This window comes from Equus asinus, chromosome 27, assembly GCF_041296235.1.
Source record: "Equus asinus isolate D_3611 breed Donkey chromosome 27, EquAss-T2T_v2, whole genome shotgun sequence".
Lineage (NCBI taxonomy): Eukaryota > Metazoa > Chordata > Mammalia > Perissodactyla > Equidae > Equus > Equus asinus.
The window spans coordinates 15,224,598-15,248,094 of NC_091816.1; the positions used below are offsets into that span (position 1 = coordinate 15,224,598).

A 23,497-nucleotide genomic window follows, 5' to 3' on the forward strand; every position below is an offset into this window, starting at 1 on the left:
TGTCATACAATAGCATTGTAATGCCTGTGCTGTGATGGAATTACAAACAAAGCAACACTATGCCCTGATATGAAAAGTCACATTTATTTTCATTCTGGACACTAGCTCTGTGGGATCATCCACGTGAATGCTGCTGTCATCCCCACTCGGACTTAGTCAGCTGAGCTGGAAGAGATTTGGTGTTTGTTTTATTTTTTTTGTTGTTTTAAAGAAAAGAGATTAGTGAATCCATGTCTGTTTGAAAGCAAATTCCTTTTTGAGCAAAACAGCAGCTCTGTGCCCTGGTGATGAGTGGTCTCTCGTCAATTTGTGAGCCCTGACCTACGGGTGAGAACATTAGATAAAAAAAGGTTTACTTAAAGGAGAATCAGGGATAAAACTCTACAATTCCTTCATCTCACAAATACACATTTTTCTTTTCCTTTTATGCGCTTGTGTTACATCTTTTTGGAAGCTGTTTTCTCATTCAAACAACCCCTACTGGGCAGGCATGTCTGGAAGAGCTGCAGGTGTCCCCTGCCACTGCTTACAAAGCTTACTTGTTAATGAGCCCCATCACGTGTCTGCCTACCCTGCTCTCTCCCCACCTCTCCCAGACAGCCACCACTGCTACTTCTAAAAGGGAAAAAACTGAACAGCCAGTCAAAAGAGCTATTATCCTAAAGACTCCTTAACAAGGCCTGGGGCTTTCCAGAAAATTAATTCAAGCTTTTGCTCCCCTCCCCTTTCTAGACATGGTGCCCCCCCTCCCCTGCCACCATTCATTGGTCTCTGCAAAGCTCCTTGACTCTGCTACATTCTGTGGCCACTGGACATTCTACCAAGTGTCCCTCTGGGAGCCCTTCAGCCACCATTACCATATGTCAGAAACAGTTAGGAATGTAAACCCACAAGCAGGTCATCCTGACTCCACAAAGTGAGGCAATGGTGACATTGTATGTCACGCCATTGAGGAGTTTAACTAGGGCATCTGGGAGACAAATAAATCCTTTTTTTTTCTCCAATCTTTTATACTTGATTACTGACTGGTCTGTCTATGCAGGTCCTCTCAGGTCACTTTACGGAGATGCAAAATCAGAATGTTAATTCTATGATATTATGACATGGGGAGAAGTAATTTGCTAATAAGAGTCAGTGTTTGTAGAAGGTTCTGGGGTTGGCATAGCTAATCTCCGTCAATTACATACTGTGGACCTGAAATGGAAGGAAGGCTGCACATGTCTGCAGGTCCTAGACAGGAAGGTTTATTTGTTCCTCCATGTCATTTCACCTTACCCCACCCCAAGCAGAAAGCAGGCATCATCTGTCTCGTGACTGAGTTCATGCTCTCAGAAATCTGAAAGGAGGGAGGAATCAGGGTAGAGTCTTTTTCAGGTTTCACCATGTGGTCTACCATGGAGAGAAAGAAGACATTTCACCAGAGTCACTCCTGCTCTATCAAAACGAGAGTTTCCTCCCAGAAAGAGCCAATGCTCATTATTAGTCAAATGCTCTATGTGTCCAAAAGATCATCTTAAGATTCTTTTATAGTTTATTTTCTATGAGAACTGTAAGAAAAAAAGAAAGGAAAGAGAAAAGGCCACCTCACTTCAAGGGTGAATAAGCAAAGGAAACACTTTTCTTTTAACAGGTTTATAAAACTTTACAACAGATGGCAATGACATCCTTTTTAGATAAATAGAAACTTTTTTTTTCTACCATTGAACAATCCTCAGGAAAATTTGATTCAGATTTACTTAGTTTTGTAAATAAAAACCTCTAAGATATGGTCCACATAATGACATTCACATGGCTGAGTTTTGGCAAATGATAACTAGGTCTCAGAGGTAACGTTACGCAGAAGCTTCTGGTTAAAGTCAACAGAAACAATGCAGAGGTCAGAGGTCAGAACATTCGGAAGCCTACTAACCTAGTAAAACCAAAACCGAATCTGCCATGGGGACAATGTGGGGACTACTGAACCACAATAAAGCATGTGATGTTTTCTCATCCATGGTTTATCAGATAGCAATAGGCCTGGAGATTCTGTAATTTTATAGAATTATGAATTGATCTGTTTCCTACAGGAGTTGAAAACCTGATGACTTTTGAATGAGTAAAGCTTATTGACCTAAAGATAACATGAAATTTCTCAGAACTGTTATGACGTTCAGAAACAGGCCGTTCACTTACAGAAAAACAGGTCATTTCTCTCTCTCTGTTTTAATTGTATAAAACACATATAGCATAAAATTTACAATTTTAACTATTTCTAAGTGTACAGTTCCATGGTATTAAACACATTCACATTGTTGTGCAACCATCACCATCATCCATCTCCAGAACTTTCTCATCTTCCCCAAACTGCAACTGTACCCGTTAAACACTAACCCCCCAGTCACCCCTCTCTCAGCCCTTTGTCTCTATGAATCTGACTGCTCAGGGATCTCATATAAGTGGAATCACACAGCATTGGCCGTTTTATGTCTGGCTCATTTCACTTAGCACAATGTCGTCAAGGTCCATCCATATTGTAGTATGTGTCAGAGTTTCCTTCCTTTTTAAGGCTGAATAATATTCCATTCTTTCTCTTTTTATAAACAAGTTTATTGAGGTATAATTTACCTACCATAAAGTTGAACCACTTCAAGCAGACAATTCAATAATTTTTAGTAAATTTGTCAAGTTATTCAATTACCACCACAATCCAGTTTTAGAACATTTTCATCATCTCGATAAGATCCCTCACTCTCATTTACAGTTAATGTTCACTCCCATATCCCTTTCTTAGCCCCAGCCCTAGGCAACAGCTGACCTACTTTCTATCCCTACAGAGTTGCCTTTTCTGGATATTTCATGTAAATGGAATCATACATTACATAGTCTTTTGTGTCTGGCTTCTTTCACTTAGCATAACATTTTTGAGGTTCATCCATGTTGGCACATGTATCAGTATTTCATTCTTTTTTATTACTGAATAGTATTCCATTGTATGGATATATCATATATTGTTTATTCTTTCACCAGTTGGTGGGCATTTGGGCTGTTTCCACTCTTTAGCTAATCGAACAATGCTGTATAAACATTTGTGTGCAAGTTTTTGTATGGGCATGTTTTCATTTCTCTTAGGTAGATATCTAGGAGTGGGGTTGCTGGGCCATATGACAAATTTATAGTTAACTTTTTTTTTTTAAGATTTTATTTTTTTCCTTTTTCTCCCCAAAGCCCCCCGGTACATAGTTGTATGTTCTTTGTTGTGGGTCCTTTTAGTTGTGGCATGTGGGACGCTGCCTCAGCATGGTTTGATGAGCAGTGCCATGTCCGCGCCCAGGATTCGAACCAATGAAACACTGGGGCGCCTGCAGCGGAGCTCACGAACTTAACCACTCGGCCACGGGGCCAGCCCCTATAGTTAACTTTTTAAAAAGACTGTCGAACTTTTTTTCCAAAGTGGCTACACCATTAGGAGGTTTTCTTTAGGGTAAATAAACAGATCTTTCAAATGGGTTTGTTTTTCCTTTGTGACCCTTCCTAATGTAGAATATTCTGCTTCTTTCCAACTCTGACCCCAGCTTAGTAAGAAATCCAAGCAGTGGGAGTCATGAATTAATTCCTCAAATAGTTCTCATTTTGACATCCTTAACTCACAGCTGAGTGCACATTCAAACCAAACAATTTCGAAAGCTCAGAGGAACAGGGTTATGAAATGTCCTAAGAGACCTTGGGCCAGTCACGTTGGTCCTTTAGATCCTCAGTGTCCCCATGTGTCAGTGCAGGGTTGGGCCTAGATGACCACTAATGCTCATGAACAGCGTCTCTGGAAGTGGACGTGGACCCAGAACAATCCCTTTATGGGCTTCATGATACGTCTTAGTTCACACTGCCTGGGTGCGGGGTAGAGTTTCTCAGCCGTGCAAATACCAGCTCGGTGAAGGAATGGGGGCTTTCTCCTAACCACAGATCCTAAAACTGGGAAAAGAGGGAGCTGTAGGTGAAAGAATGACCATTTCCTTTGTAGGGCAGGTTGAAGCGCCCATACAGAGAATGGAAGGACACTCTGACCTTCTTATTACAGTGAACTGTCTAGCATTACATCAGCTGTGGGCTTTAATTAATATGTCTCCTGCATGTCATGTTCTTTTGAGTTGATTTTGGAAAATTCCTTAGCTTCTGTCTAGAAGCAGTAGTGTATATCATCACTGGAACATTTTCATTTTAGAAACCATATTAGTTTGCTAGGGCTGCTCTAACAAAGTACCAAACACTGGATAGCTTAAAACAACAGAAATGTATTGTCTCATAGTTCTGGAAGCTAGAAGTCCGAAATCAAGCGTCCGCAGGTCCAGGCTCTCTCTGACGCCTCCAGGGAAGAATCCTTCCTTGGCTCGTCTAGCTTCTGGTATATACTGGCAATTCTTGGCGCTCCTTGGCTAGCAGATGCATCACTTCAGTTACATGGCCTCTTCGCCCATGTGTCTTCACACTGTCTTCCCTCTGTGTGTGTCTGTCTCTGGGTCCAAATTTCCCCTTCTCATAAGGACACCAGTCGTTTTGCTTAGGGACCACCCTAATGACCTGATTTTAACTCACTTTAACCTCTGTAAAGACCTTACTTCCAAATAAGGCCACAGTCTGAGGTACTGGGGACTAAGACATCAATATCTCTTTTTGGGGGAGGTGGAGGAACGCAATTCAAGCTGTAACAGTAACATTTTGAAAAAATGAGGTTTTCAATAAGGTATCTGTCGCCGAATGCACATCTAACTGTAATTATCTTATAAAAAGAAAAAAAGTGCTTTCCTTCTTCAACACCTGACATCTCAGCTCTGTGGCACTTGAGCACAAAGAAAGATCACAACAATCTTGAACCCCTGGCTCTCAGTCTCATGTGGTTTGAGATTCTGACATCCTGCAGTTATTTAAATAATAGCTTTCAGTTTGGGCAAAAAAAGAAAAAAAAATTCTATTCAGTGCTTGAAATATGATCCCGTAAATTACTTAGAAGGTTTTTATCCTGTGTAGGACTGCCTAGGACTAAAGTCAGGGAAGAATGGATGTTGGAAAAGGTTTTAAAAAAAGTTGGGACACAAGGATGTGATGCCATAATCACAGGACAAGGATTAACCGATAAGATTACTTGAATTTCCACCCCTTGAGGAGGGAGAGATAACTTCAGGTTGGCAACTCAAAGAGCTGACTATCGCTCAGGAGGAAAGAAAGAGGGAAGAAAGAGGGGAGTGGGGCTGTGTACCCTTGCTAGACCAACCTTCAACTGGCTTGCTGAGAATATCTAGCAGGACAGAAGCAGCCCAGAAGAATTTTGTCCTTACCTCCTTACTTTCCCAATCCCTTCCATGGTGGTTTTGGGACCGCAGATGCCACCAAGGAAGACCCAGCGCATGCCCATGGCTTCCAGGCGTCCATCCTCTCTCACCTGCAGCCTCCCTCCTGGCCTTGTGAAATGCTGTTCACTACCTGCATCCCTATCAAGCCCACCTTTTCCTTCCCATTTGTCCTCCCATCTGACTTATTCTTCCACGGGAACTCCGCCTGTTACAAACAAAGTAACTAAGAGTTTAAGCTGGTCTCAAACACTCCCCACCTCATGCAATCAACTGAAACCTGCAATCCCCTTGATGACACCTCCTCCCTGGCTATCTTCTCCAAGGGACTTCTCTTCACACTGCTCTGGATTTAACGAGGTCTGGAAGAGAGCGTCCACACCTTTTCTTCACAGCCTCTTCCGGATGACTGTGTCTCCACTCCTTTACCTCTTTGTGTCATCTTTGTCCTTCTTCACCATACTCTTCCAGCCTCTTTCATTTTTCCTATCTGTCCAAACTCCACTCTGGTAGGCTAACTTCGTTCACCAAATGGCTACCACACACTTCAGACTCAAGAGTCCCCAAACTAAATCCTCTGACTCCCCTATTTGTACTTGTGATGCTATCTATCAGTCTCTTGTGGTTAAAGTTCTTTTGGTCATCTTTGATTCCTTCCTCTCCCTCCGTCATAGCACCTACCTCCGAGTTTCTGTGAAGTTCAAATGAGAGAAGGCATGTGAATCATCTAGCACGTGGGGCCTGCCGCAGAGTAAGTGCCCCATAATGTAAGCTATGATTAGTTAATATCTTATGGCTCATAGTGAATCAGTAAGAAGCCAGTCCCCATCTCTCCCTCTTCAAGTCTTGCAAAACCATCCATATACCATCCATCCTCTCCAGTCCCCCCACCATCTCCCTTATCAAGGCCCTTTTCCTCCCCTCTGGACCAGGGATAGAAACTCTAAGCCAGTCCCCTTGTCTCCAATCTCTTCTCCCATTTCCTAATCCATCTGGGATATAAGATCCAGGTAGAGCTAATGAAACACGGACTTGGATAATGTCATTTGGCTGATCAGAAATGTCAATACTCTCTTGTTGGCTCACTTGGAAACCAAGCCTTTCCTGCCCCGTGCCACATTCCATTTCCAGGCTTGTCTCCAACAACCATGCTCCAGCCTGACTGCATGGGAAATCTCTGAAAAAGTCGTCTGCCTCTCCCACGTCCATTCCTTTGTGGGTACCATTCTCTCAATCTGCAAAGTCCCCATTGTCCGCAAATCAAAATCCTTCTCATCTTCCAAGGCCCCCTTCTGCCATGAAACCACTTTTTGTGTTTCTGTCCTTTCCTCCTTTGAACCCCCACTGCTCCTGTATCCTCTTCTTACTCAGTTTTCTTTTTTCTCCTCTATCGTACCTCATTCAGTGCATCATAAGTAGCAATAAGTGTTCAATAAATGTTCGTTGACTAAAATGGATCACTCTTCTCTCTTTAAAGTGAGAGATTCCTCTCTATTATTTGAGATCTATTCTCTAGCTGGGGAGAGATATCATGCATGGGATTACTTTGGTCCAATCTTCATGTTGTCTAACCCCTCAAATACTCCAGCTAGCATTTCTCAGTATAATTTAACGGTGGGCATTCCTCATTCTGCCTTTTTGCCTTTCCAATTCCAAACTACTTTACCTTACCCACCCCAAAGCACTACCTGTCCCAGCCTTTGTCTTAATTTCCCCAAATTTAACCACTCTCTTCTACAGAATGGTGCTCGTGGACTAAAACCCTGAAGGGTATCGCTCTTGTTCAAGGTCTCTGTCAGGGAACCCAAGCCCTGCAGTTAAAAGTGTCATGAAAATGAACTGATAAGTAGCTAGCTGCAGAATGCTGTGTACACACAAATTGTACTGCATTGCAGGGTGCAGCTGGAAGTTCAAGCAAGAATTGTTTATTAAAATGCATGAGCTTACCGTAGCTTTACTGAGGAGATAACATACTTAACAGTCACTGGTGGAGCACTGCCTAAGAGAATGGGTATTTTATGCGCATCTAAGTGAGTCTTTTGAAGTATTTTTTGATTCTTTTCATTAGGCAAGATGAAGCCATCTCTAAGGCCACGTTGCTAGCATAAAAAGATGCACATTATGTGTCAGCAGCTACAGTATAATGCATTTATTTTGTGTGAGCACAGCAAAACAGTTGAGAACAGTTGATTTTTCAGAAAGACTGGATTAACATTTCCATTGCTGTCCCAGGCCACAGAACCACCAACCTGTTCACACTACAGCCTTCGCCTCTTCTGAATACGTTCCTTAGCCTGTTCATGTATTAAGGATAAATTGAGCATAGAGAAAAAAGTAAAGTGGGAAAATGAATGCTTCCTCTTCGCTCAATTCTGTGAGGTGGGACCGGGAACTCCTCAAACACTGGGGTTGACCTCTCCCATTGTAACTGAATTGTATGCACTTCCTGACATCATTTTTGTCTTTCTCCAGTGCAGATCAGTTTGTCCCCACCTGCTGAGCAACACTTTTCCTTCCTGGGTCTTGGTAAGTGAACAAGCTGGACCCTTCAGTTTTGTTGGATGCTAATGGAACCTAACTAGAGTTTTCCTTCCATGTTTGTTCAAATGGTCTCCCCTGACTTTGGGAAGAAAGAAAAGTAGGAGTGGACTACCAGTACTTGGGGAGGGCAGTGAGGCAGAGTGGAATTGCCCATCAGTGGAGCCAGAGAGCTGTTGGTTCCAATTCCAGCACTACCACATTTTAGCTGTTGAGCCCTGATAAATCATGTGGCCCTCTGCACCTCTGTTTTCTTCTCTATAAAATGGGGATTTTATAAATTTTATAGATTTTAGAATTTTATAAATTCCTCTCATGGGGTTGCTTGGCACAGGGCAGGTACTTACTGAATGTTGGTTCCATCCTTCTACACCTCCCCCCCCCCATTCTATTCATACTCAGTAGACATTAGTGACACAGAGGAAGTAGTCTCCATATCCCTTCTACCTTTGACCTCTTCCGGAAGCCAAACCTGGAAACTATGTCTTCTCCCTCCGTTTCCTCCACCTACGTCCTCACCCTCAGTCCTTCTATGTCACTGCCACATCACAAGGACAGCCGGGGGATCTCAAGGGGAACAAGCCTTCCTGCTCTTAGCCAGGTGGGGGCTCCCAGGCTTATCCTGCGGGCTGACAGGGAGTGGACCCTAACTGGAATTACAGCACACTGCCTCTCTGGGGAGGGGAAGAGCCAGAGAGAAGGCCACGGGTGTTTTTCTGGGGTCTTTTCCCTGTTCCATTTTGCCACATGCCCACCTGCAAGCACAAGGCGGTGACCTTGGCGCTGGCTCCCTGAGGAAACACCCAGGTCAAGGTGCGAGCCTATTGTAGGCAGCAGGAGGAAGGGAGGGGACTGACCGAGTCATGGCTGTCATACTCTCTGTTAAAACATTTTTAGCCAGAAGACTATCTTGGACTCGGTTTTATCTCAGTGAATGAGTCACTTACTGGAAACCGTGTAACACAGGTGTAAGATTGGCCTGCGGAAGTCCTGAGTGTCCCAGCGTGGTGGAAGACCAGCTCTCTCCAGTCCAGCCCTTGCATTCCACATCCAGAAAGCCAAAGCTCAAGGAGCTTTGCCTGAGGCCTCGAATCAGCCGAGGGACTGAGCGGGACCTGGAACCCGCTGTCAGGATTCCCAGCCCAGCTCCGTCCCACGGGACCCTCCTCCCACTGGCAACGGTAACTGACAATTGCGGTGCCCACGCTGCTTTCGGAACCGTCTGGGATCCTGACCTCATCATTCCTCTCCCGATCCCTGGCTTTCTTGTTCTGCCACTCCAGCTCTCGTGCTTTATCCTCCCCGCCCCCTCCCCCGAGGGTCTCGAAGAGCCGGCTGGATGAAGGAATGCCGGACACCTACAATACCTGTGCATACATTATGGTAAGAGGAAGGTTGCAAACACCGAAACTCGCCCATGCCGAAGCGCGCAGAGACATCCTTGGGGAGGGGCGCAAACGGGGCTCTGCTCGGGGGTCAGACGGCGCCAAGTCTCGGGCTAGGGGCGGAGCCTCTTGATCTGGAGCGGGAGGGTGGGGAGGAAGGGAGGGACCGGGCATGGAGAGTTTGGAGGAATCCGGGGCTGGAGATTCGGAGTCCGCCGGGGTGGGAGCTGGAGGCGCGCGAGCCGAGCGGCAGGGTGCGCTCAACCAGGGGGGCGCGGGGCGGCGGCGGGGACTGCGGAGGTGCGGCGGGAGCCGGGGCGGGCGGCGTAACCGGAGGCGGAGGGGGCGGAGCCGCGCTCGCAGCTGCCACCCGGCCGGGCCGGCAGACGACACCCGCCCGCGGCCGGGCACGCACCGCGCGCACTCTCTCCAAACAATGCTCCGAGGCGCCCGGCGGGGCGCCTGGCGGCTCGGAGACCGACGGCGAGGCCGGGGGAGCGCGGCCCCGAGGTGAGCCCGCGACGCTTTCTCCAAATTTGGCCTCTTTTTGTCTGGCAAACGTGGCCGCAGAGGGGAGCTTCGGAGGAGCGCTGCGGTCGCCGAGCGGGCGACCCCCTGTCGGCGTCCCCCGGGGTGACAGGCGGCCGCTTGGGGAGGGTGGGGCGTCCGGACCGCGTGCGCCCAGGGTTGTGCCCGAGGTGGAGACGCTGAGACCGGAGGACAGGGAAGCCGGAGGGCTGTTTTCGATTCATTCGAGAATCGCGCTCTTTAAAACGGGGAAACTTTCCTTCGAGTTCCGGGAGGGGAAACCGACTGTTCTGTCGGTCTGGCTGCTCTGCTTGGGGCAGGAGGCTGACACGCTTTGGGGACTGCCAGTGTGGAGACTTCCTTTCCTGGGCAGCAGTATTGTCAATGGAGCAGAGAAGGAAAGACTGTCCGGGCTGCCCGGACCAGGACCCCGGGTTGATGGCTTGGGGCCCCAGGTTAGTGGCTGCCTCTGATGCGGCACCGGGCTAGGTGCCAGCCTCGGAGTCTCCAGGGGGGCCGAGATGATGCCTTTTTCCTGAGCCCTGGCTGAGCCTTCTGAAAGGCGTGCTGTGGACATGTTCCTAACCTTTGCTTGTGCTGCTCACTCCCCAGCCGGACACACACACACACACACACACACACACAAAGTAGAATCTTTCCACTTTCGGGTCCCGTGAATCGGAATGGAGGCAGGGCCGGCTGACTGTGTATATTTCTCTTGGGTGAAGCTCAATCAGCAAGCACATGGCTTTGCAGAGCGATAGCAGAGCCCAAAGGTCTAGAGGGGAGGAGTTTTGCAATGCGTTCGGTCCAGAGTCAGGTTCCTAAGGCCTTATTGATCACTGGCCTGAACTATGTTAACAACCCTTTCCCTTTTTGAGAGAGAAATTTAATAGGAAGCCCTGGGGAATTCTACGCTTATTTTGCTATCATGGGGTCCTGTGGAACTGGGTATGCTTCTTACTGGTTTAGACTGTAATGGCTCTAACCCACAAAAACCACATTCCTACCCCTGAGATTAGATTACCTAGCATTGGAGAAGAAAAAAGAGACTAAAAGGTTGGGGGAATATCATGACTTTCCCTGTGTTTGGCAGGGCAGGGAGGTGTTAATGTTGTCACTTTCTCCACCCCTGTCACCCCTGTCAATGGCATGTTGAAATCTAGACAAGCACTTTCCATGCATATTTCCTTTTTTCAGTGTTGTGTTAATTTAATTGTAATATATATAAATTGTTTAGATGAATGTTTTCTGGAATTCTGTAACTTCAGGGTAAAGCATAAACAACTTTTGATGCAAGGATGAGGGACAATATTTTGAGCCAAAATATTTAATTTTATGAAACTGGCCACGATTCTTCAGACTTTTTTGGGGGGGGGTTGAGAAAGATTGGCCCTGAGCTAACATCTCTTGCCAATCTTCCTCTTTTTGCGTGCCAATCTTCCCCTATTTTGTATGTGGGATGCCACCACAGCATGGCTTGACGAGCAGTGTGTAGGTCTGTGCCCCGAACCTGTGAACTCCTGGCTACCGAAGTAGGGCCCATGAACTTAACCACTATGCCACGCAGCTGGCCTCTTCAGATTCTTTTTGCAATGGGGTGGGAATGTATCTGACAGCTTCAGTCTTGCAAATTGTGGCCACAAATCTAGTGCAGAAGGTTGCAGAGGCAAAGATATTTTATCATGACTTGGATCAGAAAGAATGCTGAGATCTTTTTCTAATCTTACACTGCCGCCTCCCACTGAAATAGGGGAATTTGCATAATTCTGGAAGCCACCTCCCTTCAGAGGTAAGGAATGTGGGCTGGGAAGGTGCCATTCCCAGGCTTCTGAGAGAGCTGGCACTGGTAGGCGCTCGCTGCGCCTGCTTTCTGAGTGCCACTTGAGCTTTTCATCTTCTACTTAAAACACGTAGGAGATACTTGCAGGCACAGAACCGCTCTGGACAGATCGAACGGGATAAGTATCTTTCTGGCTTGACATGGTGGTAAATTCTGTTTGCTCCAACTGAGAAGCCAGTTTTAACAGGTTGCAGCGAGTCAAGGATGCTGAGAAGCCTAGGGCTTCATTCTGTTCTCTTCTTCAAAGACTTCTCCTTAAAAACCTGTGCCTCTCTGAGCAGTTGGGTCGTGAAAGTTGTGCCGATGGTGAGAGAATTTCAGAGCTGAGGATGGGAGCGAAGAGAGCGCTCATACACTCATGAGAGGCTCTGAGGGAAGCTTCCTGCACACGCGTCAGTAATCCAGAGCCTACCAAGAGTCCCCGGCTGTAGTGGGCCATGGCTACAAAGGACAGGGGGACCCCTGGCCCCAAGCAGCCATGACAAGCTTGGTCTGTGGGCTGCCTGTTGAGGAGGAAATGAGACGTGGCCACCCAAAACTGCTTCTTTGTGCATCTGTGGTAGCCTTGAGGAAGTGGTTGGACACCCACCTCCTCAGATAGCGCAGCCTTATGTGAAGCTGCTGGAACATGAGGGGCCCACACAGAACTGGTCTCCAGGCTCTCTTCCTGCATCCGCTGAGGGGCGTGGGAGCCTCTGGCTGCAGGAGAGAGGGACCTGTCTTTTTCCATGGCCAAGAAGAGCTAGGCACCCTTCAACAGCTCCGCAGCAAAGGACCTGCTCCCCGCCTTGGGGCAGGGGTAGGGAGACCTGCCCTGTTGAACACAGAAAATGCTTCCTCCTCTTTTTCTTCCTTCCAAAATTTAGCACAGAACCTAAAGCTCTCAGCAGCCTGAGATCCTAGGAAAAAGAAAAATCCTTGCTATCCTCCTCTGCTTGTTGAAGCTTAGTGACCTCTTCTGGGGAACTTGGCAAAGAATGAACCTACTACATGGGTGTATTTAGGGGAGAAGAACCTAACCTGGGATCGTCTTAAGGAGAGGGATGCAGAAGATCCTTACAACGACGGCTGAAAGACAGATGCTTGTCTTTTATTTCAGAGCATCCATTTAGCTTAAAGATGCGGTGAGCTTCAAGGTGGACTTTGGAGGGAAAGGAGGCAAATTTAGCTTCAGCTCTTGTTGAATAAGCACCCCTGACTGTGAGTGTGGGGGAGACCAGAAAGAGAGCACTTCCCACAAAGATTCTGGCATGATCTTTGGGGCTCCTGGCTCATTCCAGCTAGTTAGTCCTGTTGATAGTTTAGAGAGCATCAACCTCAAAGCAAATTCTCACGGGAAGAAAGTGGAGAGCAGACCCCAGGGCTAAACCCCTCCTTATTTAATGAGAATCTGTTCGCCTTAGGTCCTTAAGGATGATTTTCTCATGAATGCGCTCCTTATGAGGAAGTCGGTTCATTTAATGAGGAGAGAAGAGCAAGGAGCCCCAGACAGATAATGGCGAGTGACTCAGTGTGATGAGTGACGCAGTGAGGGCTGCCAGCAAAGTGGGTTTCTCTTTCTAGGACCAAATTCTCTGTGTCTATGGACAGGCCTTAGTTTACGTCATTGCCACTGTTTTCCCATCTGTATAATGGGCATAACAGCTACCTGACAGGGTGTTCTTCAGGTTACTTGGTTAATATCCTCAACCCTTTGAGCTCCTCTTTACTGGTGAATGACTCTGTTCTATGGTGCAGAGTCTTTTCTTTCAGTTTTACCCTCAGAGGCAACCGATTCTTTCAGCAAGCTCACCGCCCCACCTCCAGGGTTACCGCGGGAAAAAATAACTGTGTGATAATCTTTTCCCTCCGTCGTATTCTATCCAGCCACCCCTGGACCACAGGACTGTAGTGATCATGCATTTCTCTTTCTGTTTTCCCTCTTGGCCTGCAGCTCCAGCTTTGTTGACCCCACTGAGCACTGGGTTGAATAAGGAATATTAAGCAAGGGGAGGGGGACAGGTTCCCAAGATGCCAGACCTCCTGACGCGGTTTCCTTGGGGGGCAGGCCAGCACGGCACCACTCCCCATTCTCACCCAGCCCATCTCCACCTGGTCACAAGGGTGGATTACAGTGTGAGGGCAGGGCCCAGCCTTGCCTCCCCGCTCACACGGTTCTTATTACCCTAAGCCACCACTTTTGTTTGCTGTACTACTTGGAAAGTCTTGTTTTTCTACGTTATAGTCCCAGTTGCTAGACCCCAAGCAGCAGGGAATGCATGAATGAGATCCAGGCTTCTCATCTCGGATCTCTGTGATTTCTTCCCATCACTGTGCCCAAATCTCCAAGCGCTCAGGATTTTAGGGGACTGAAGTGCTTTTAGGCTCTCTGTTCATGTAACAGAGTTGTGTTTAGTTTTTACAGCTTCTGATAAGGCCACACCACTAGAGAGTGACTTTAGGAGCCTTATGACAAATGGATGAGGGCCTTGGAATAAACGGAATACTGATCTTTACCGTTTTTCTCCTCCTGCCTCCCTCTTCCACTCCCCGTCAAACAATCAGACTCAAATTGATAAGGCACCCATCCCTCGGCAGGGAGATGTCTGACCAGGCCGGTGTTCTGCTTTTCCAGGAAGCTGCTCTGTGACCCACCGCTGCCTCCCACAAGACCACGCCAGAGAGCCGGGCGCAAGATGAACCAGCACACCGTCCACTCAAGATGCACCAGACCATCCGACTGAACCCTGAGACCCTGAAAATGTCTGCGTGCAGTGACTTTGTGGAGCACATCTGGAAGCCCGGGTCCTGCAAGAACTGCTTCTGCCTGCGGAGTGACCACCAGCTGGCGCCTGGCCACCCCCAGCCGAGAGCAGGCAGCCTGCCCCCTCCTCCGCGCCTGCCCCCCAGGCCTGACAACTGCCGCCTGGAAGATGAAGGTGTGAACAGCTCGCCCTACTCCAAGCCCACCATCGCTGTGAAGCCCACCATGATGAGCTCCGAGGCCTCTGATGTGTGGACAGAGGGGAACATGAGTGCTGACGTCTCGCAGGTGAGGCTGACCAAGCCCAGTGGTATTTTTACAGGGGCTGCTCCTGTCGTAACCCTTGGTGACTGGCTGGCAGCCACAGGGCACTGTAGAGCAAGACTCCTGGAAGATGGCATTCTGCCAGCTTGCCCCAAGACTGCTCCATCCTGACGGCAGCCCTCCTTTCTCTCTGTTCCTTTAGGCTAAGAACCATTAATCCAGTCTCTCAAAGTTTATTTGGAGACTGTATTAATTATTGATTTGGATACATATAAGGGCACAAAAAGGAAGCTTTTTTAAAAAAGTTTTTAAAATTTTTCAATCAATAATTTCATGTGTGTAGATAAGTAGCAATAATTGCATAATGAATTCCATGCATCTACCACTCTCAGCCTGAGCATCAACAATCATCTAGTCATGACCAGTCTTGTTTCATCGCTACCCCCCACCCCATCCTCCCTTCCCTGTGATTTTAAAGCAAAGCCCTGACATCACGTTATTTCAGTACATCTTTAAAAAGAGAGCCTTTATAAAAATGTAACCACAATATCATTATCGCACTTAAAAATATTAGCAGTAACTCCTTGATATCATCCAATTCCCAGCCAGTGTTCCTATTTTCAGTTTTGAAGTTTGGGTTTTGTGGGCTTTGATCTAGGATCACTAAAAACAGTGACATCCTAGAGATTAGACCATTCTGCTCAGCACACAGGTGACCCTTAGAAAAATCCAGTTATTTTGAGGGTGCATAGAGCTTGCCTCCTCCAGACATGTCTAGGAAGCTCTCTGTCTAGGGCATGTTCTTAAGAACTGCTTTCGACCTGTTTGACTTCTTGCCTGTTCTAGTTTCTCTAAACTATTTCCTGTGGTTGCACTGAGCTCCATTCCCCTCAGGCCTGCTCCATTTTCATCAGCCGGTTACATCCCTTCACCGGGCCATTCTCGCTGCCTTCAGCCTTCATAGATGCCAGCCAGGGACTCTTTCAGTTCAGAATCACCTTGGAAAGGAGCTAGGTGCAGGCCCTACTTTGAGGGTGCTGCTAAAGGTGGGGATGGGGGAGACTTTAAAAGGGAAGGAGGAGAAGACAGCGACATCAGTGATGGGAACGGCCAGTCCGTGTCTCTGTGTCATAGCTCAACTAGTCCAGCCACTTCTGCAGGCTCGGACTGAGGTCACTGCCTGTAACTGGGAGCCAGAGCAGCTCTTTGGCATGGCCCAGAGAGAAGAAATAGGTAATAAAGAAAGAAGCCGGGACCCAGCTCAGAAACCCCCCCCTTGTCTCCTGCCCCCTGTCCCACCAGCCACCCAAGGTGTTTTAAAAAGCCTTATGACTTTGGTTCCTTCAGGAATGTGCTGTGACACGGTTATCAAAAGACTAACCAACACAAAGCAAAAGTTAAACAAAATCCAAAACTCTATTTTCAAAGCCCGTTGGAGAACTTATCTCATCTGGCAGTTTCGAGGGAGAAGGCAAAATGTTCTTTTTTTAGAGTTTCTTTTGCCCTGCCTCACAGACTTTGCCAAAAGAATGACAGACCATGGGTGGGAGGCACAGCTCAGTGTCTAGGAAGACCGGTGGCTCCCCGGTGCCCCGGCAATGATGAGAAGGCAGTGGGGAGATCAGAAGGTGGGCGTGCTACAGCACAGAAGACAGTCGACAATGCCACGGCACTGCCCTCTCACTTTTTCTCTCTTCCTTTTTTCTCTGACAAGGTCTAATGTAAGTCTTTTAACCTTGGGGCTGTGTAGGTCATCTGGAGACGAGCCCCCGGCAAGCTCCCGCTCCCGAAGCAGGAAGATGTGCCGCTAGTTTACCTGAGCAGCTTCCGCGGCCTCCAGAAACCTGCTGGGCCCTCGACCTCCGCAGATGGCCACTCGCGCTGCCCCCCTGCGTATGCCATGGTCGGCCTGCATGGCCGAGAGGCCCGGGGGGACCGGAGCACTGCCTTCCACCCGGTCAGCTTCCCCGATGAGAAGGTTGGGCGAGAAGATAAACCCACGTTTCCCTACCAAGAGCTGACCTCCCCTCAGGAGAGCTTCCGCCAGAAACTGGCTGCCTTTGCCGGGATGACATCAGGCTGTCATAAGGGCCCTGGGCCCTTTGCCTCTCCACAGCCCCTGCGGGAGTCCCTGCCCTCGGAGGATGACAGCGATCCAAGGTGCTCACCCTCGGGGGACAGCGAAGGGGGAGAATACTGCTCCATCCTGGACTGTTGCCCTGGGAGCCCTGTCGCTAAAGATGCCTCACAGGCTGAGGGTTCCCGGCACAGACATGGTGGAGGGGACTGCTCGCCAACATGCTGGGAGCAGAGATCCTGTGCAGGGCCAAGTGAGGAGGAGAAGCGAGTTGTGAGCTTCCCGAAGGAGTGCTGTGGCCAGGGCCCGACAGAGAACCTGCCCCGCCTGGGCCCCAAGAAGCCGTCCCTTCACTCAGAGGCCGCCAGTTCTTCGGATGGCCTCTCCTGTGGCAGTGCCAGCAGCGGCACCAGCAGCCCCTTTGCCCCCCATTTCGAGAGTGATTACTGTTCCCTTGTGAAGGAACCTGTGTCTGGGAAGCAGCAGGACACTGGCTGCCATGTTGTGACCTTGAACAGGGGCCTTGGGCCAACTGGGGAGCCCCAGCCCCCAGCCCACCCCAGGGAGGCTGTACAGCCTGAACCCATCTATGCTGAGAGCACAAAGAGGAAGAAGGTTCCAGGGCTTTCCAGGCCACAGGCCAAGGCAGAACAGGTGGCAGCTGCTCAGGGCAAGGGCCAGGTACGGACAGCCAGCACCTGGGCTCAGAAAACAGCATCTGGCTGGGGCCGGGACCGGGAAGGCCCCGATGTGGCCCCTGAGATGGCAGATATGGCCCCCCAGGTAGCAGCCACCATCACAGTCATGGCGGCCCACCCAGAGGAGGACCACCGGACCATCTACCTGAGCAGCCCTGACTCTGCAGTGGGGGTGCAGTGGCCACGCGGGCCCTTGAGCCAGGACTCTGAGGCCGGCGAAGAAGAGACTTCAGCTGGCCAGGGGCTGAGCTCCAGGGAAAGCCACCGTCATGTTGCAAGTGAGAACACACCCAAGGGGAGGCCTGCCATTCCCCCCAAACTGTCCAAGAGTAGCCCTGGAGGGTCCCCAGTGTCACCATCTCCCTCCCCACTATCTGACCTCAGTGAGGGGAGCTGCAGTGGTGTCATTGGGCCCCAGCCTTCATCCAGGGGCCCCACTGACCCCGCTTCTTCTTCCCGGGCCAACGGTGTCCCCACTAGCGACTCTGTCAGGTGCCCCCCGCCTGCCATCACCAGCTCAGCCTCGGACCAGCGGCGGCCCCGGTTCCAGACTGGGGCCTGGAGTCGTCAGTGCCGGATAGAGGAAGAGGAGGAGCTGGAGCCCGACTTGTTGAGTCAAAGGGGAAGAGAGATGGAAAATGGCACCATGGACCCCTCCACCTCCTCCACCTGGCACCGTCTGCGCCCCACAGACGGCTCCTCTGGAGAGAGCAGCAAAGCCGGGACCGGGATGAGCAAATCGGCCTCCTTTGCCTTTGAGTTCCCCAAGGACAGAAGTGGGATGGAGGCGTTCCCACCTCCCCCACCGCCTCCAAAGTCCAGGTGAGTACAGTTGTCTATATGTGACTCAGAGCTCACCTGGCAGGACAGAGGGCTCTTCCAGAAACCTTTGTCTTTGCCTCCTTTGCCAAAGGGCTTCGGACTCAGGCTCGGAGTCTTGCACTCCAGGCACCAGTGTCTGCCCAAAGGCCCTTGAGCCTTGCTGTCAGTTTCTGAGAGTTGTTGCTCATGTCAGCGCTCAGCAAACACACCTCCAGGCCGTGCTTCTCGGGATTGGCTATTTACAAGGACTCTTTCCTGGTGTTCATAATTTTATAATTTGGTGGTCTTTCTCTCTCCATCTCTCTGAAGTATCTTCAGCAAGCTTTTGCAAGGAAACCCTGAAATTCTCCATTTATTTAAACATGCAAAAGAAGGCCTAAGGAGGCTCTGCTACAATGTTTGGAGGGGCAAAGAGATGGGGAGACAAAAAGGCCTTTCTACAGGTGTGCTCCAAAAACTGTTACCGTGATGGCGATTAGGCCCTGGGCCCAAAAGCAGAACAGGAGGAGGCCCTGCACGTGGTTAGTAATCCTTAGATGTATATTTTTAAAGAAAAAAAATGGAGTTTCATTTCAGCTTGCCGAAACTCACAGCTTTCTTGGCTCCCTCCCTGCTGTCGCCTGCCGGTTTAAAGGACCTTTCAAAGGCTCGAGAAAAAATAAATGCCTTTTTTAAGGTATTGAGTTGTGCACAGAATTTAAATTCTGGGGAAAAAAATTCTTTCTATTAGAGCAAAAAACTGATTCCTATCAGGGAAGGGAGAAACCTGCTGTTTTTCAAAAACTGACAGCCTTCCTGAACACACTTTCTCTAGTCATGTCATTTTCAGTGGCTCTGTTTCGGCTCGCGTGCCTCCAGGTTGATGTCAGAAGCAGCTGTGACACTTGGCTTTGAACATCAAGGCATCTCAGGCTGTGATGCCTTCTAACACAGGCTTTTTCCGTTACCACGACTTTGTTCTGGTATTGCATTGTCCTCCTGCCGTGCGGACTAGACTCCCCCCCAGATGCTCAGGTGCCTGCAGACTCTCTGTGGCTACAGTTTTAATGCCCTGAATGAGTGAAGCGTTCAGCAGCTAAGAATAGCTTCCATTTATATGGTGCTTACTATAGGCCGGGCATGGAGCTAAGGGAGTTAGACATATGAACTCATTTGATCCTCAAAGCAGCTCTTAGAGGCAGGAATTACCACCTCCAATTTACAGATGACAGAACAGAGATGGAGAGAACTGAAGTCACTGCCAAGGTTGCACAGCCGTACCTGGCACTCTGGCTGCAAAGTCTGTGCTAAAGACATAGGGCAAATCCTTGGGCACAGGACGTGAGCAGAGTGTGAGAGTAACGTGGGCATGGCTCTCTCAGCCTCGGGCGGCGTCGCTTAGTGAGAAACACAGGCTCTGGCCTCAGAAAATCAAATTCATGTTGCATCTGTCTCACCTACGGGCTGATGGATCTTGAGCAAGCCACTTGCCATGACGGAGCCTCCAGGTTACTCTTCTCTCAAACGAGGATAATAACAATACTTTTATAACAGCCTGTTGTTGAAAGGCTCACATGAGACGAACAGAATCCAATGTGGAGGTTAGTTATTATGTAGGCAAAAGCCACCCCAAGCTGTTGGCTGTGGCCCCCACACCCTATAGAAACGGGCCTGGTGCACTTCCAGGAGCACCACCTGAGCCGTGGAGAAGAAACTAAAACTTTCCCATTTAAGAATCACAGGGCTTAGAGAAGCCCCAGTCGCCATAGCAACATGACTCAGGGAGGGTTTTATTAGCATCTGGGTGGAAATCAGAGTTTTTTGCCCAGTTTGTTATGATAAAATCATTAGATTATATACAGCTCAAACCAGGTGAGAATCTCAGAGGTTCTGGGTTCCAGCTCTTAAAAGAAAAGAAAAGTTCTTCTTTTCAAGACTTTTGGGAGAAAAATGTAGGAAGTAAAATTTTAAGTAGCTTAAGAGAACTCAGAGAAAAGAAAAGAGCATTTCGTACTATTTGAAATAACTCAAACTAGTATATATTTTGATTTGGGGAAGAATTTTCAAGCATTATAGACATTCTCTCTTGAGTTGTCACCTTTCCCCCTTGAGGAGATAAAAGGGCAGGCTTGGGACAATAAGCTGACTTTTATTTCTGAAGCTCAGTACTTAGTGAATTCCTCTGAAGACGGGGCCAGGGACCCACAATCTTCAAACTTAGCAGGTCAGGTGATGGCAAATCAGAGTATTAAGGAGAAGGTAGCCCACAGTTGATCCAGTACCAATGCTAGTACCACACTGGTAACTATGGCAGGCTGATGTCAATTTCCAAGATGGAGAAGTGTTAGAAGGTCTTTGAGCAGCATACAAGGCTCACTTAACGTCTTCACATGGGCCGTCTGTTAAATAAGTCTTATTTCTAAGGATCAGCTTCACCTGCAAGCAAAGATAACGGATCTCATGATGTGTATTATACACACGCAAAACTCTGGAGAAAGGGTCGTTTCATACAGGGCAGTGTGACTTTTCACTTACACTTCCTTCGATCCATCTGCTTTCCAGGGCCACTATGGAAGAACAGAGAATAATGTTCCGGCTTGCCTATGGTCCTGTTTGACAAAAGTGACTCTGACTTGGAGGGGAAAAAAAAAATAGATGTTGAGAAGGACTCGGCTTTCCTGTGGTCTGGTTTCGAATGTTTGGCAGCAGCTTATCTATCTGAGAGGTTGTCCTCTGTAAACTCCCATTGGGATTCCTGAGAAACCTCTCGCTCTGGAGGTTTCTGCCATGGAGGACAGAGGCGCTCGGTGCTCATTTAATCTGCTGAAAGCCCATTAGAGGTGTCCAGCTCACCTCCTGGGCAGGTAAGGCAGAGTCTGGGTCCTTCCATAGTTCCTGTTGCCAAGGCAACATCCTGCTCACACAAACTAACACGTACTTAGACTGACGGACCCCACCGAATCTCTGGGTCACCCGTGCCCCAGTTTAGGGCTGAGTTAGAAGGTGAGGATCGACAAGTACTGGTGCTTAAGAAACTAAAAACTGCCCGAAGGAAGTGTGGATTTCTTAGTTTAAATGTCACATTCAAGGCTTAAGGTTGTTTAATGAGAACAGCAGTGCCTGGGGAAATAATTAAGATGCAAAAGAATCAAATTTATTTCTGCCTTTTATTTCTTCTCGGATGCAAACCTGGTCTTAAATGACTTATGGCTTTTGAGTGACAAGGTCAGTTGAGGGAGAATCATTTGATTAGGGAGACAAGCAGATCACAAAGAAATCCCAAATTAGGACAATAGGCCTGAACTCAGGTGGAATTGGAGGACGGCAAGTGAATAAGAAATAAGACAAGTTTATATGGTTTTAGTTGCCAAACGGTCTGGCCCCACCCAGGTGAGACCAATCAAAAGGAAGAAAAGTTTCTCCAAGAAAGTGAGAGATGTTTTTGTTTTTAAGTTATCACTCATGCTGGTTGTAATTTTAACCCACTGCTTAAGTTTCTCCCCAGCTCTGGGGATTCTGAACAGTGGAGACTGAGTCTCGGCTTTACTCATTCTTAATTCCCCTCTCTCCCTCCCTCCCACCCATGTTGCTTCAGCAGACAGGTGGTGACAGTGTCATAGATGGAGCACTTTTCTGTCCACAAAAGTGGCCACTTTGCTAACCAGAGGAATCGAAATGACTTCATTGTGTGGTCTCTCTGTAACATGGTCTCTCAGCGTGAGCCCCGAGGATGGGAGTGGAATGGGCATTTGTCTCCAGACTCCATAGCCAATCTGATTAAAGCTCCAGATGCTTTATTCTCGAGGCACTTTTCACTGTAGTGGATTACAGTGGGATGGCAGCAGCTTACTAGGAAATCCCATAGTCTTGATGCGTAACGGGCTTTTTTTCGTGTGGCATTTTGAAAATCACAGTTTGTATGAGAAAGCACTATATTTGCTTCAAGAATCTTCTCTATTTTTAGCCTTTTTGACAAAACTGAAATAAGTAGGCTAGAGGTCAAGGAGGGGGGAATGACTACTGGGGATATTTCAGGGGGAGAAAATGCCCCCCACTCATGCACACCGAGCTTGAAAAACAAAACAAAGCACTTGTATCAACAATGCAAGTTTATATTCTGCCCCCTGCAAGGCACAAAGTCACAGCCCCGCTTTGATTCCCTTTAATGAGGCTGGCTATGGTAGCTTTTGGATTCTCCCCACATTCCGTGCTCTGTTCAGTAATGCAAAGGTGAGCTCAGCGTGGTGCCCAGGAACAGTGAAAGAATAGCCTTTCCTTGAACTGTCTTTTGACCTGATCCAAGATCAAGTTTAGTATAGGCATGTAAACCATTTATAAAATAAAAATAAAATAAAAAGGACAGATGCTCCTTGAGGGTAAACAGCATACTTAGCTGTGTGTAATTCCATGGTATCCTCTTTGGTGCCCGGCACATAATAGATGCTCAAGAAATGTTTGTCAAATAGTTGTAGGCAGAGACCATGCTTTGTTTATTTCAATTTTTCCAAAAGCGCTTAACTATGCTTAGCACATCAAGAAATGTTGAAGAAAGGAATAAGTAGCTTTAAATACTTGTATCAAAGTATCTTTCTGAAACCCAGGTCTCTGGGTTGCCCGTGTGCTCTGTTTCTGCCTCTGTTTTGGTGATTAACACAGTGTGTCTTGCTTGCACTGCGTTGGAGTGAGTCCATGTTTACATCTCCTCAAGAAATTGTAAACTCCTGGGAGTACAGGGACCATGTTTCATACATTTTTCTTTGACTTTCCCATAGGATACCTTAGCACAGTGCCTGGTACATAGTAGGTATTCAATAAAGGATTATTGAATTAGAAAAAAAAAGCCTGGAGTGAACTATACATCTTGGCCTGAGTTTTCACTGGCTACCCCATTCTAATTCTGTGGCTAGTCTTGCTCAGCAGAACATTGTCACCTTGAGTTAAAGAAGCTGAAGTTAATAATTATTAATGCTTCAAGGTGGGCAAACACCATGTGGGCACAATGCATCCTTTCATGGATTAATTACTCTCCAAAGATTGTACATTTCACTTTTGCAACTGGGTTCTTACTCTGATTTTTTTTTTAAAGCTGAGCAGGTGTGTGGAGCCAGCCCTCTTGCCACAAGAATGTGTCTTTCAGGTAGTAATCACCTAAGGACTTTTTTCCCCCATCAGTGAGTTGCAAGGAATTCTAGGGTGTGGTTTTGCCTCTCCGAGAATAGATTTTCCATGCTTTCTGGGTCCAATTGCAAACACAAGCCTGAGCTGTATGATCAAGCGCTCTCTGTCCATGAAGTGATCA

At 48.0% G+C, this 23,497-nt stretch overlaps 1 protein-coding gene across 3 annotated transcripts in view; it reads left to right on the top strand.

Annotated features, from left to right (window-relative positions):
• The first annotated feature begins 9,073 nt into the window (after positions 1–9,073).
• Positions 9,074–23,497, top strand: part of PRAG1 (PEAK1 related, kinase-activating pseudokinase 1) — a 48,322-nt gene continuing 33,898 nt past the window's right edge. The window contains exons 1-3 of one of the 3 annotated variants that reach the window (XM_014867403.3): positions 9,074–9,242; positions 14,230–14,646; positions 16,373–18,219. In XM_014867403.3, coding sequence (XP_014722889.1) covers positions 14,317–14,646; positions 16,373–18,219 — 2,177 coding nt within the window. In that variant the 5' untranslated portion in view covers positions 9,074–9,242; positions 14,230–14,316. Of the gene's footprint in view, positions 9,243–9,597; positions 9,755–14,229; positions 14,647–16,336; positions 18,220–23,497 lie in introns of those variants that run through there. The other 2 variants (XM_014867402.3, XM_070499797.1) reach the window with 2 other exon arrangements.